General features: G+C 42.5%; 1 protein-coding gene across 1 annotated transcript in view; it reads right to left on the bottom strand.

The window, feature by feature from the left end:
• The window catches only part of lss (lanosterol synthase (2,3-oxidosqualene-lanosterol cyclase)), a 74,339-nt gene that overhangs the window by 6,886 nt on the left and 53,261 nt on the right, over positions 1–14,192 (bottom strand). The window contains exons 13-20 of the mRNA XM_080412960.1: positions 10,036–10,107; positions 9,898–9,948; positions 9,194–9,346; positions 8,481–8,577; positions 7,096–7,201; positions 6,525–6,590; positions 5,436–5,519; positions 3,913–4,083 (exon numbers count right to left, since the gene is read on the bottom strand). Coding sequence (XP_080269086.1) covers positions 3,913–4,083; positions 5,436–5,519; positions 6,525–6,590; positions 7,096–7,201; positions 8,481–8,577; positions 9,194–9,346; positions 9,898–9,948; positions 10,036–10,107 — 800 coding nt within the window. The remainder of the gene's footprint in view (positions 1–3,912; positions 4,084–5,435; positions 5,520–6,524; positions 6,591–7,095; positions 7,202–8,480; positions 8,578–9,193; positions 9,347–9,897; positions 9,949–10,035; positions 10,108–14,192) is intronic.

The following is a 14,192-nucleotide window of genomic DNA, read 5'->3' on the forward strand; positions in this document are numbered from 1 at the left end:
CCACGTAGCGACCTGAAAATCTAGTATAATTTATGTACATATATGGTACCCAGACATATGACGACATGAGTCGCCTCCTACAGATTATAAAAGCCTCGACTCACGCCGTCTCTCCGCACACTGTTTATCGTTCATCGTTGTCATAAATTGTAGAAGAACTTTAAGAGGAAAAGGGAAATAGAAAAGGCTTAACCAACCAACCAATAAGAGAGTTGAATAATAAATAATAATGGCAGAAGCAGTTCCAGTTCCAGCAGCTGCCTCTCCCGCCAAGGTCCTGGCTAAGAGAAGACGGAGGACGGGCCCCACGGTCAGTGAGCTGATCGTCTCGGCGCTGAGCGACTCCCGGGAGAGGAAGGGGATGTCCTTGGCCTCCCTGAAGAAAGCCCTGGCCGCCGGAGGCTACGACGTCAACAGGAACAAGGCCCGGGTCCGCATCGCCGTCAAGAGCCTGGTGGCTAAAGGCTGGCTGCTGCAGACCAGAGGCAAGGGGGCCTCGGGGTCCTTCAAGGTGGACAGGAAGGCCCTTGCCAAGAGGAGGAAGAGGCCCGCGAGGAGGAGGAGAGTCGGAGGAAAGAAGCGCCGAGTCGGACGCAGGAGGAGGCGCAGGGCCGTAACCAAGAGGAGAAGGCCCACGAGGAAGGCAGCGGGAGCCAGGAGGAGGCGCAGGGCTGCCCCGAAGAGGAGGACCGTCAGGAGGAAGAGGAGGACCGTCAGGAGCACTGCAGCCAGGAGGAACAGGAAGAGGTCTGGTCCCAGAAGGGTCAAGAGGAGGGCCGTCCGCAGGAGGAGCAAGGTGAGGAGGCGTTAGAGACAACCAGGAAGTCTGCCTCTAAGAGGAGGTACACAACCAGGAAGTCTGCCTCTACGAGGAGGTACACAACCAGGAATTCTGCCTCTAGGAGGAGGTACACAACCAGGAAGTCTTCCTCTAAGAGAGGTACACAACCAGGAGGTCTGCCTCTAAGAGGAGGTAGACAACCAGGAGGTCTGCCTCTAAGAGGAGGTACACAACCAGGAAGTCTGCCTCTAAGAGGAGGTACACAACCAGGAAATCTGCCTCTAAGAGGAGGTACAAAACCAGGAAGTCTGCCTCTAGGAGGAGGTACACAACCAGGAAGTCTGCTTCTAGGAGGAGGTACACAACCAGGAAGTCTGCCTCTAGGAGGAGGTACACAACCAGAAAGTCTGCCTCTAGGAGGAGGTAGACAACCAGGAAGTCTGCCTCTAAGAGGAGGTAAACCAGGAAGTCTTCCTCTAAGAGAGGTAGACAACCAGGAAGTCTGCCTCTAAGAGGAGGTACACAACCAGGACGTTTGCCTCTAAGAGGAGGTACACAACCAGGAAGTCTGCCTCTAAGAGGAGGTACACAACCAGGACGTCTGCCTCTAGAGGAGGTACACAACCAGGAAGTCTGCCTCTAGAGGTACACAACCAGGAAGTCTGCCTCTAGGAGGAGGTACACAACCAGGAAGTCTGCCTCTAGGAGGAGGTACACAACCAGGAAGTCTGCCTCTAGGAGGAGGTACACAACCAGGAAGTCTGCCTCTAGGAGGAGGTACACAACCAGGAAGTCTGCCTCTAGGAGGAGGTACACAACCAGGAAGTCTGCTTCTAGGAGGAGGTAAACAACCAGGAAGTCTGCCTCTAGGAGGAGGTACACAACCAGGAAGTCTGCCTCTAGGAGGAGGTAGACAACCAAGAAGTCTGCCTCTAGGAGGAGGTACAACCAGGAAGTATGCCTCTAGGAGGAGGTAGACAACCAGGAAGTCTACCTCTAAGAGGAGGTAGACAACCTGGAAGTCTGCTTCTAGCAGGAGGTAGACAACCAGGAAGTCTGCTTCTAGGAGGAGGTAAACCAGGAAGAACTTCCACTAGCAGGAAGTGAACAATCTGGAAGTGAACAACCTGGAAGTGAACAACCAGGAAGTGTTCTACCACAGCTTCTCAGGTTTACTCAGCAGGACGGCTTTCACCGTCGTTGATGGTCGACATGCCGAACGCTAGGCCCCGCCCACATCCCCATTTAAACCACGCCCCCAGGATCGGGAAGTGGGGGGGTTTCTGAAGCAAATGTTTTGGGCCCAAAACATGAAGGAGTGAAACGGCGTTCGTTGCTCCACCGCAACAGGCTTTTGGACTCTGACGCTACTGCACATGAACCCTGTGATGTCAATTGGCTCACCTGCCAGTGAGGAGCCCCCAGCAGGAGGACAGGACATAGTGTTGTACCCTACTGTCTCACCTGCCAGTGAGGAGCCCCGGGAGGAAGTAGTGCCTCAGTCCTACTCCTCCCGTTCAACATTCCCAGCTGACAGGCTCCACCCCCAGCCTATAGGAGAATTTAATTATGATTTAGTATAAAACCATCTGGTTGGTGGAACCCCCAAAACATCACAGAGCTGGACCCCAAAAAACTAAACAAAAAACATTTGAAAATATATGTTGGGTCTTGGATATCGTTTTTTTTTTCCTTTTTATTTTTTCCCCCGAAGTTATGTATTTCAAGCTTTGTCTGGCCGCTGTAAGGCAACAGAACCCCAAAAACGTCCCGGTCTACCAAAACAAACCAAAACACAGTGAGAGGACCAGTTGTCAATCCCACACCCGTCCAGCATGTATTATATTTTAAAACATGTGTCATCTTCAACTTTCTTTTTTTGTAAACTCCCACTCCCACTCCCTGTACTTGTCAGCACCCCCTTACGTTGTTTCGGTGGCATTATGTCTCGACTTATATCTCTGCATTGCGTCTGACTGAGATTTGGGTTTGAATGAAACAGCCACAGTGTTGCCAGGTTTTGCGAGAGAAACAAGCAACCAGGTCTATGAAAACAAGCCCAAAAGAAGCAAGCCCTTCTACATTGGCTATTTGAAAATAGCAGATATACAAGCTCACAACACGTTGTGAGCTTGTTTGAGCTTATTTAAAATTAAAAATTAAAAAGTTATTTTGGAACATTTGAAACATTTGAACACAAATCCCTGGCACAAAATATTTTCAAATGGGGGTCTGTGGACAAAGATATTTAATAATGGGGTCCTTGCCATGAAAATGTTTGAAAACCACTGTTTAAACAACATTAGGAAAAAAGCCAGGAATGAGCCCAAAAAAACACAACTACCAATATTTACAAACAACTTTACAGAAAGACAAGACCAAAGTAGCTTATAATAAGCAGACATGGCATGCAGTGAAAACACACAGGTAGGGGAGGGGTGGGGTTGTGGGGATGTGATTGGTCCGTCACGCAGCCCTCCCCGGCCCTCCCCGTTCTTCCCCCTCTTTCAATAGCCTCGGTCCCAGCCCCACTCATCTGCGAAGAGAAGAGCCTGGTCACGACCTAAAGCAGCGAGTGTCTAGGAAGTCCTGAGTGGACAGGATTTCCGTTTCCCCCGGAAACGATATTTTTTGACCAAACACTCGTTTCATTCACGGAGAATGTTAACAGATTTGTAAAGCATCAACGTCATTTCCTTGGCCGGTACTTCCGCCAAATTCAACCATTTCCGGTTGTCAACTTCCTAGACAACCAACATCCCAGGTCTTGCCCAGCGTGCTCTTTCAATGGGCCGCTTCTAGAGTGTCAGTGGCCGCGTGGTCCTAGTGCCTGCCCTATTTGAGGCTTATTTTTTTATTATTTAAATGTTACGTTCACGGGCCAAAGGTATAGCTGATACCTAACAGCGCGTGTGCATGTCCATATACCTGACAGCCATTGTGCGTGTGCATGTCCATGTTTGTGTATTACCTCATAGCCAGTGTGCATGTTCATATGTGTGTATAACCTGACAGCCAGTGTGCGTGTGCATGTCCATGTGTGTGTATTACCTCAAAGCCAGTGTGCGTGTGCATGTTCATATGTGTGTATTGCTTGACAGCCAGTGTGCATGTCCATGTGTGTGTATTACCTGACAGCCAGCAGTCCCAGCAGTGCCCAGCAGGTGTTGTGTATTTGGGAGGCGGGGCTCTGGACGTAACGTCTCTGCTCACATGACTCAAACTCCTCCCCCCAGCCTCCGTCTGACATCTGATTGGCCAGCAGGAAGTCACACGCTTTCCTCACCTCCGGACACGTCTCCCTGAAGGGGGCGGGGCAAACTTAATGCAGGTATATGTGTGAGCTCAGGTGACAGGTGTGAGTGATGTGTGACAGGTGTGAGTGATGAGTAGGGTTGGAACCGAAATTCGGTTCCAGGTAGGAACCGATAAGGAAATGGCGGAGAACCGGGTACCCATAGAAAATATGTAATTTCGGTTCTGCATATCGGTTCCTGGACGCGCTAAAAGCCGTTCAAACAAAGGCGTTTAGAGGTCCGACACAAACAGCACAATCTGATCAAAAATCACAAAACCGTTGTATGGAGAAGTATACATCAGTTGCGTCTCACTCGGTAACACACCGTCGTATGGAGGAGCTGCTGCTTCTCTCTGAGTGCGGCTGCATTCTTCCCCGTCCCCTCCACTCCCCTCTCCCCTCACACACCACCGTCTCAACTAAAGTAGTGAGGAAGGGATAGCCTACCCTGCAAACTTTGTAACCAAGCTTTGTTGTTCTCATCTTGAAAACTAGAATCCACATGTCAGAGGGTGTAACATTAGTAGGATAGCCAGCACTAGTTAGGAGCCTGCGCTGCGCAAAATAATTAACACCAGCTGTAAATGATTCTGTCTTTGATTGTGTATGTGTGTGTGTGTGGCCTAATATTATTAATGCATTTTGGCTGTGTGCAATAATGCAACTGCCTTTTGTTAGGCTATTGAATATTTGCTTTAATTTCTTGAATTCATATTTATTTAATTTGCAATAATTCAACTGCATGGCATGCTAATGTTTTGAGACATATTGTATTCTATTACTACACAATAGTAAATAAATAATTCTACACAATAAATAAATAACGTTTTAAATAACTGATCTCAATATGGACCCATTATAGTTATGATAAGTTTTGCCATAATCAAGTAGCTCTACAACAGAGGCATAGCCATGACAGCAATGGTACAAAAAAATATTAAAACATTTTTATATATATTTCTTTAAATATAGTTTTCGGCCATTCGGTATTCGGTTTCGGTCAATAATTTTCCATTCGGTGCATCCCTATTAAATAAACATTTGACCTCTTATTTCTTTACAATTTTGGAACCGAAATATGGAACCGTTAGGAACCGGAACCGATAGGCAGAACCGGAACCGGACTCGTAAAAATCCTATAGATACCCATCCCTAGTGATGAGTGATGTGTGACAGGTGTGTGAGTGATGTGTGACAGGTGTGTGAGGTGCCAAATGCATATACTGGAATGTTGGGGTCCTTGACTGGTTTAGATGACTTACCCTCTGTGGTCATACATGAGGCCCATGCATGATGCTATTATAATAACTTAAATATCTTATATATAGTTATATAAGGTAGGTTTAGATGACCTACCCTCTGTGGTCATATGTGAGGCCCATGCATGCGAAGGCCTCCAGTCCAAACCAGGCTCCATACGTGAAACACACGCCCCACGACCTGACAAGTACATATAAATATATAAATACATATAAATAGTACATATAAATATACACAAAAGCCATTATTCAACAGGTAGTTCCGACGAAGCAATCTGATTGGTTGAAATAGGCTCTCTACCCGTGCTCAAACAACTATGACATCACACCTAATTTAGCCTAGCCACTTAGCTAGGGTAAACCTACCTTCAGAGCCTAGCCACTTAGCTAGGCTAAACCTGCCTTCGGAGCCTAGCCACTTAGCTAGGTTAAACCTACCTTCAGAGCCTAGCCACTTAGCTAGGCTAAACCTACCTTCAGAGCCTAGCCTGTGTTAAAACGTATCGATATATTTACTGACTGGCGCTGCTCTGAGGTTAAATTTAAATAAAACCCAAACTTATTCCAATCATGGTGTCATTGAACAACGTAGGCCTACGGGGAACAGACGCGTAGGATATTTATTATTTCAGGTTTTTGTTTAGGATATATCTTAAAATTAACATGCATATCTTAAGAACTAAACGTTTTAGGTTCTAAACTAATACGTTGTGAACTTGTAGATCTGCTATTTCCACTACTTTGCGTTGTTAACTTGTAGATCTGCTATTTCCACTACTTTGTGTTGTGAACTTGTAGATCTGCTATTTCCACTACTTTTGTGTGACACTCTTGTGTGATGAAGTAAGTTATTAATTTATGAAAAAAAAACATAGAAGGTTGAAATCTACAGAAATCATATCATACGATGATATTTATGAAAACTCAAGGCTCAGCGAGAAATCATTTATGCTTTGAATTATAATACTTTACCCAACAAATTAATAATGGTGGATTTCATTTGAATCATAGTTATGTAAACAATATTATATATCCATACATATTTCTGATTTGGGGGTCGATTCGAACCGTTTATTTTAGTAAGATTAATAATAGCATCATTGTGAAATAACAGAGGAATAAAGCACGTTTTCATATTTACACATAATGTATATAATAATAAAGTTTATTATTAATAAAAACTCACCCTTCCCACGATCCATCTGGCCTCTGGACCCTCCTGCAGTACTCTAGTCCTTCTGACAGGGTTTCACTGAGCACACACACACACACACACACACACACACACACACACACACACACACACACACACACACACACACACACACACACACACACACACACACACACACACACACACACACACACACATTAAATACTTTATTAACAGTTTTAAAAAACAAGGCACATATTTAGACAACATAATGCTAAAAGGATTAAAACCCAGATGAGCGCTCAGAGCTTGTTTCCATTAAGGTCCTGTGTATTCAATTCATCGATACATTTAAAGAACAATAATATGCAAAAACATCATATATACGAGTAGTATAAAAGAAAGATATGTACAGTAAGAAAGATATGTATGTATACACACACCAGAATGCACACAATGCACACAAACACCACACGCACACGCACACACACAGTTACAATCAATAAAAGATTCAGGTTGGGGTCACAGTTAGCATAGGCATTTAGGGCTTGGTCGTGTGTGTGTGTGTGTGTGTGTGTGTGTGTGTGTGTGTGTGTGTGTGTACCTGATCTCCTCAGCACGGTGCTCAGGGAAGGTTTTTTGGAAATGTCTCAGCGCCTGCATGACTGCAGACGTACACTCTACATACGTATAGTCTATCATGATGTCCCCTGTTAATTAAAATATTATGAACATATTATTAGCATACTATTAGCATATTATTAGCATATTATTAGCATATTATTAGCATATTATTAGCATATTATTAGATACACTCTACATACGTATAGTCTATCATGATGTCCCCTGTTAATTAACATGTTATTAACATATTATTAACATAATAGATACACTACATATGTATAGTCTATCATGATGTCCCCTGTTAATTAACATATTATTAACATATTAGACACACTCTACATACGTATAGTCTATCACAAGTAAGACGTGCGAACGCGGGAAGCGAACGCAGCTCGAAAATAACAATAAGAAGAATCGAAAGGAATGAGCAACTGTAGAGAAGTGGGTGGTACAGTGAAATTAGTGAGAACAGGGCCGCCACAAGAAGGCTCCATACCGCTAGCCCCATTCTCGTCTAGATGCTTTTAGATGTGTTATTTTTTACTGTAGCTGCTATATTTCTCTCAGAGGAGTGTAATTAGTCACCCAGGGGCAGGCGGATTTCAGCCACACTGTAGTGCACTCTGGCGCACTCTGGCGGCTGCACACAGGCAGTGCACGCACACAATACTGCACACAGACAGACAGACAGACACACAACCCGAGCACGGTTTCATAATAAGCTCCACTTGCGCGGAGGTGCGCCTTAGGCGCGCCTCCTTCCGCTGTGTTCGCAATGATGTCCCGTTAATTAACATTAACATATTATTAACATAGTATTAGATATACTGTACATACGTATAGTCTATAATGATTAACATATCATTATTAATGTGAATTAACATGTCATTAACTCTCTCAGTGCCAAAAACTAGTTATCCCGAGTTTTTTCTGAATGCCCTCAGTGCCAAGAACGAGTTAAAAAAAATAAAAATAAAAAGATCAGAAGATTTGCTGCTCCATTCACTTCTTGTTTAACTTATTATTATTTTGTTTTACTTTAAAAAAAAATGCCGGCACAGTATGAACATATTTTTTTATTTCATTGGCACTGAGAGAGTTAACATATCATTAGTTAATGTTATTAACATATCAGACGGATTAGAGATAGTTTTATACAAAATAATTGAAACAGAGACAGAGAGTTAAGCCTGATTTACACAGATCTACAAGCTAACAACACGTTGTGAGCTTGTAGATCTGCTATCTTTTGGCTTTACGCGTACGGTTGAAAAAAAAATCCCTCTTAGAATGTTCATGTCCTCACAAGTATAGTAATGCAAACCTCTGAGAGTGTGTGTGACGGTGTGTGTGTGTGTGTCCTACCGAACACCTCAGAAGGGTTGAGCTGTTCCAGCAGCCTCCCTCCTCTCTTGGTTTCATACGAAGCAAAACCTCCGTCTGAATTCCTCATGCTGAGCAGCTGCGCGCGCGCACACACACACACACACACACACACACACACACACACACACACACACACACACACACACACACACACACACACACACACACACACACACACACACACACACACACACACACACACACACACACACACACACACACACACACAGCATTTGAAACTATGGGATACGGATACCAGGTAAACAATCAACCTAGCATCAGTCTCCTAGGATACCAGGTAAACAATCAACCTAGCATCAGTCTCCTAGGATACCAGGTAAACAATCAACCTAGCATCTGTCTCCTAGGATACCAGGTATCCTAAGAGACACCGTCGCAACACCGTCGTGTGACGAAGTATAAACCTGGGCTTCATAGGGGTACGTAGGCAGTCACTCTTCCACCAGCACTCAGCTAAACTCCTACGGCCGCGAGTTTACTAGGAGTAAATGCCGAACGTAGCATATCTTTGGTTTAATTGTTATACCGCGCCCATCCCTCGTATTGCATAGTTGTCATTGGGCATTTTGTACTTGCGTACCGAGACCTAGAATTGCGTAGTTTGTGCGCAAAATGCGTGCAAGTTGGCAGGACTGCACACACAGTGATTGGATGAGGGGGTTGTCACTCACCACATTGACAGCATCATACAGACGCTGTGATTGGATGGTTTCCTCTGCGGAGGCGGGGCATAGTTCCTGCAGCAGCATGACTGATTTGAGGCCCTCAGCGGTGCAGTCAGCAACGATCCAACCACAGTCCTTCGTACTGAACGGAAACCCGCCCTAAAATACAAAAACAACATTATGATACAAGTTAAATAAACAATTAACACATTCCCTGCCATTGACGCAGATCTACGTCATTTAAAAAGTCAAAATGTTTTTAGTGATTACGCTAGAGGGCGCCCTTCGTCAACCTACGAATGATCCCTTGACTGCGAGAGAATGATAGAAGCAGAAATGACCTTATCCCAAAAATAAAAACTCTGTTGACTCCAATGTATTTTTGTTCCGGTGAATATTAGAGACCCTCCTTCCCCCCAGACAGCTTTTGTTTACATCCATGTCCACACCGTGGCTTCTATGGGTCTCTGTGTATCGTCAAAATAAGGTGAAAACGCTGGCAGTGGCGGAAGAATTAATTAATGAATACCTGGCAATGATTGTGTGTCTGATGATGACATCCTACTTATGACACTTATGAAAACAACCACACCACTCATCACAGCGTACGGAAGCTGATGGAGGAGGTGTGTGTGTGTGTGTGTGTGTGTGCGTGCGTGCGTGCGTGCGTGCGTGCGTGCGTGCGTGCGTGCGTGCGTGTGTGTGTGTACCTTGTTCATTTGTCTGTAGTACTTCTGATATTCTGGGGGATTGTCTGGAATCTGAACACAGACATCAACAATCACTAAAAATGATAAAACAAAAAATAATTATAATAATAATTATGTTATTAATATTAATATTACTACCTGGGTGATGTTGAGGAAGTGGTGGGCTTTATGGAGACACTCTGCTAGTCTGGGGTCGTCCTGAGCTCCTGCCTGAAGGACCCAACAAAACCAATGAATAAATAACTCAACATTAAGCGTGTTGTTTAGACAGATGCTAGGTCCATTTGTAACAACAGAACGGCTCAGGGACTCAGGGATACCAGGTAAACAATGAACCTAGCATTATAGTTTACTGAGACACTACACTGTCTCTCTAGATTCTATGATCCTATAGTTTACTGAGACACTACACTGTCTCTCTAGATTCTATGATCCTATAGTTTACTGAGACACTACACTGTCTCTCTGTATTCTAAGATCCTATAGTTTACTGAGACACTACACTGTCTCTCTGTATTCTAAGATCCTATAGTTTACTGAGACACTACTCAGACATGCAAAAGTGTCACTTTTCAGCTACAGTCACCTTTTTGAACCCAAATTGGGCAATTGTGTGACACCTGACCCGAAAGAAAAAAACATGTTGTCACCTTTTTCACCTCGGGGCTGTTTGCATGCCTGTACACTGTCTCTCTGTATTCTATGATCCTATAGTTTACTGAGACACTACACTGTCTCTCTGTATTCTATGATCCTATAGTTTACTGAGACACTACACTGTCTCTGTATTCTATGATCCTATAGTTTACTGAGACACTACACTGTCTCTGTATTATATGATCCTATAGTTTACTGAGACACTGCACTGTCTCTCTGTATTCTATGATCCTATAGTTTACTGAGACACTACACTGTCTAGCTGTATTCTATGATCCTATAGTTTACTGAGACACTACACTGTCTCTCTGTATTCTAAGATCCTATAGTTTACTGAGACACTACACTGTCTCTCTGCATTCTATGATCCTATAGTTTACTGAGACACTACACTGTCTCTCTGTATTCTAAGATCCTATAGTTTACTGAGACACTACACTGTCTCTCTGTATTCTATGATCCTATAGTTTACTGAGACACTACACTGTACCCAAATTGGGCAATTGTGTGACACCTGACCCGAAAGAAAAAAACATGTTGTCACCTTTTTCACCTCGGGGCTGTTTGCATGCCTGTACACTGTCTCTCTGTATTCTATGATCCTATAGTTTACTGAGACACTACACTGTCTCTCTGTATTCTATGATCCTATAGTTTACTGAGACACTACACTGTCTCTGTATTCTATGATCCTATAGTTTACTGAGACACTACACTGTCTCTGTATTCTATGATCCTATAGTTTACTGAGACACTACACTGTCTCTCTGTATTCTATGATCCTATAGTTTACTGAGACACTACACTGTCTCTCTGTATTATATGATCCTATAGTTTACTGAGACACTACACTGTCTCTGTATTATATGATCCTATAGTTTACTGAGACACTGCACTGTCTCTCTGTATTCTATGATCCTATAGTTTACTGAGACACTACACTGTCTAGCTGTATTCTATGATCCTATAGTTTACTGAGACACTACACTGTCTCTCTGTATTCTAAGATCCTATAGTTTACTGAGACACTACACTGTCTCTCTGCATTCTATGATCCTATAGTTTACTGAGACACTACACTGTCTCTCTGTATTCTAAGATCCTATAGTTTACTGAGACACTACACTGTCTCTCTGTATTCTATGATCCTATAGTTTACTGAGACACTACACTGTCTCTCTGTATTCTATGATCCTATTGTTTACTGAGACACTACACTGTCTCTGTATTCTATGATCCTATAGTTTACTGAGACACTACACTGTCTCTCTGTATTCTATGATCCTATAGTTTACTGAGACACTACACTGTCTCTGTATTCTATGATCCTATAGTTTACTGAGACACTACACTGTCTCTGTATTCTATGATCCTATAGTTTACTGAGACACTACACTGTCTCTGTATTCTATGATCCTATAGTTTACTGAGACACTACACTGTCTCTCTGTATTCTATGATCCTATAGTTTACTGAGACACTACACTGTCTCTCTGTATTATATGATCATATAGTTTACTGAGACACTACACTGTCTCTGTATTATATGATCCTATAGTTTACTGAGACACTGCACTGTCTCTCTGTATTCTATGATCCTATAGTTTACTGAGACACTACACTGTCTAGCTGTATTCTATGATCCTATAGTTTACTGAGACACTACACTGTCTCTCTGTATTCTATGGTCCTATAGTTTACTGAGACACTACACTGTCTCTCTGTATTCTATGATCCTATAGTTTACTGAGACACTGCACTGTCTCTCTACATTCTATGATCCTATAGTTTACTGAGACACTACACTGTCTCTCTGTATTCTATGATCCAATAGTTTACTGAGACACTACACTGTCTCTCTGTATTCTATGATCCTATAGTTTACTGAGATACTACACTGTCTCTGTATTCTATGATCCTATAGTTTACTGAGACACTACACTGTCTCTCTGTATTCTATGATCCTATAGTTTACTGAGACACTACACTGTCTCTGTATTATATGATCCTATAGTTTACTGAGACACTACACTGTCTCTCTGTATTCTACGATCCTATAGTTTACTGAGACACTGCAATGTTTCTCTGTATTCTATGATCCTATAGTTTACTGAGACACTACACTGTATCTCTGTATTCTATGATCCTATAGTTTACTGAGACACTACACTGTCTCTCTGTATTCTATGATCCTATAGTTTACTGAGACACTACACTGTCTCTGTATTCTATGATCCTATAGTTTACTGAGACACTACACTGTCTCTGTATTCTATGATCCTATAGTTTACTGAGACACTACACTGTCTCTGTATTCTATGATCCTATAGTTTACTGAGACACTACACTGTCTCTCTGTATTCTATGATCCTATAGTTTACTGAGACACTACACTGTCTCTCTGTATTATATGATCCTATAGTTTACTGAGACACTACACTGTCTCTGTATTATATGATCCTATAGTTTACTGAGACACTGCACTGTCTCTCTGTATTCTATGATCCTATAGTTTACTGAGACACTACACTGTGTAGCTGTATTCTATGATCCTATAGTTTACTGAGACACTACACTGTCTCTCTGTATTCTAAGATCCTATAGTTTACTGAGACACTACACTGTCTCTCTGTATTCTATGATCCTATAGTTTACTGAGACACTACACTGTCTCTCTGTATTCTAAGATCCTATAGTTTACTGAGACACTACACTGTCTCTCTGTATTCTATGATCCTATAGTTTACTGAGACACTACACTGTCTCTCTGTATTCTATGATCCTATTGTTTACTGAGACACTACACTGTCTCTGTATTCTATGATCCTATAGTTTACTGAGACACTACACTGTCTCTCTGTATTCTATGATCCTATAGTTTACTGAGACACTACACTGTCTCTGTATTCTATGATCCTATAGTTTACTGAGACACTACACTGTCTCTGTATTCTATGATCCTATAGTTTACTGAGACACTACACTGTCTCTGTATTCTATGATCCTATAGTTTACTGAGACACTACACTGTCTCTGTATTCTATGATCCTATAGTTTACTGAGACACTACACTGTCTCTGTATTCTATGATCCTATAGTTTACTGAGACACTACACTGTCTCTGTATTCTATGATCCTATAGTTTACTGAGACACTACACTGTCTCTGTATTCTATGATCCTATAGTTTACTGAGACACTACACTGTCTCTGTATTCTATGATCCTATAGTTTACTGAGACACTACACTGTCTCTGTATTATATGATCATATAGTTTACTGAGACACTACACTGTCTCTGTATTATATGATCCTATAGTTTACTGAGACACTGCACTGTCTCTCTGTATTCTATGATCCTATAGTTTACTGAGACACTACACTGTCTAGCTGTATTCTATGATCCTATAGTTTACTGAGACACTACACTGTCTCTCTGTATTCTATGGTCCTATAGTTTACTGAGACACTACACTGTCTCTCTGTATTCTATGATCCTATAGTTAGTGTGGTTGCCCGAATGGGCAACCAGACTATTGTTATAGAGAAACTTTATTTCTAGATAAACTTTATTTCGGGCTGCATCTCCTCCCACAGTTTATTTTTCCCAATTTAGTGCCATATGTCAAAATGACCGGC

This window comes from Gymnoscopelus braueri, assembly GCF_963280865.1.
Source record: "Gymnoscopelus braueri genome assembly, chromosome: 18".
Taxonomy (NCBI): Eukaryota; Metazoa; Chordata; class Actinopteri; order Myctophiformes; family Myctophidae; genus Gymnoscopelus; species Gymnoscopelus braueri.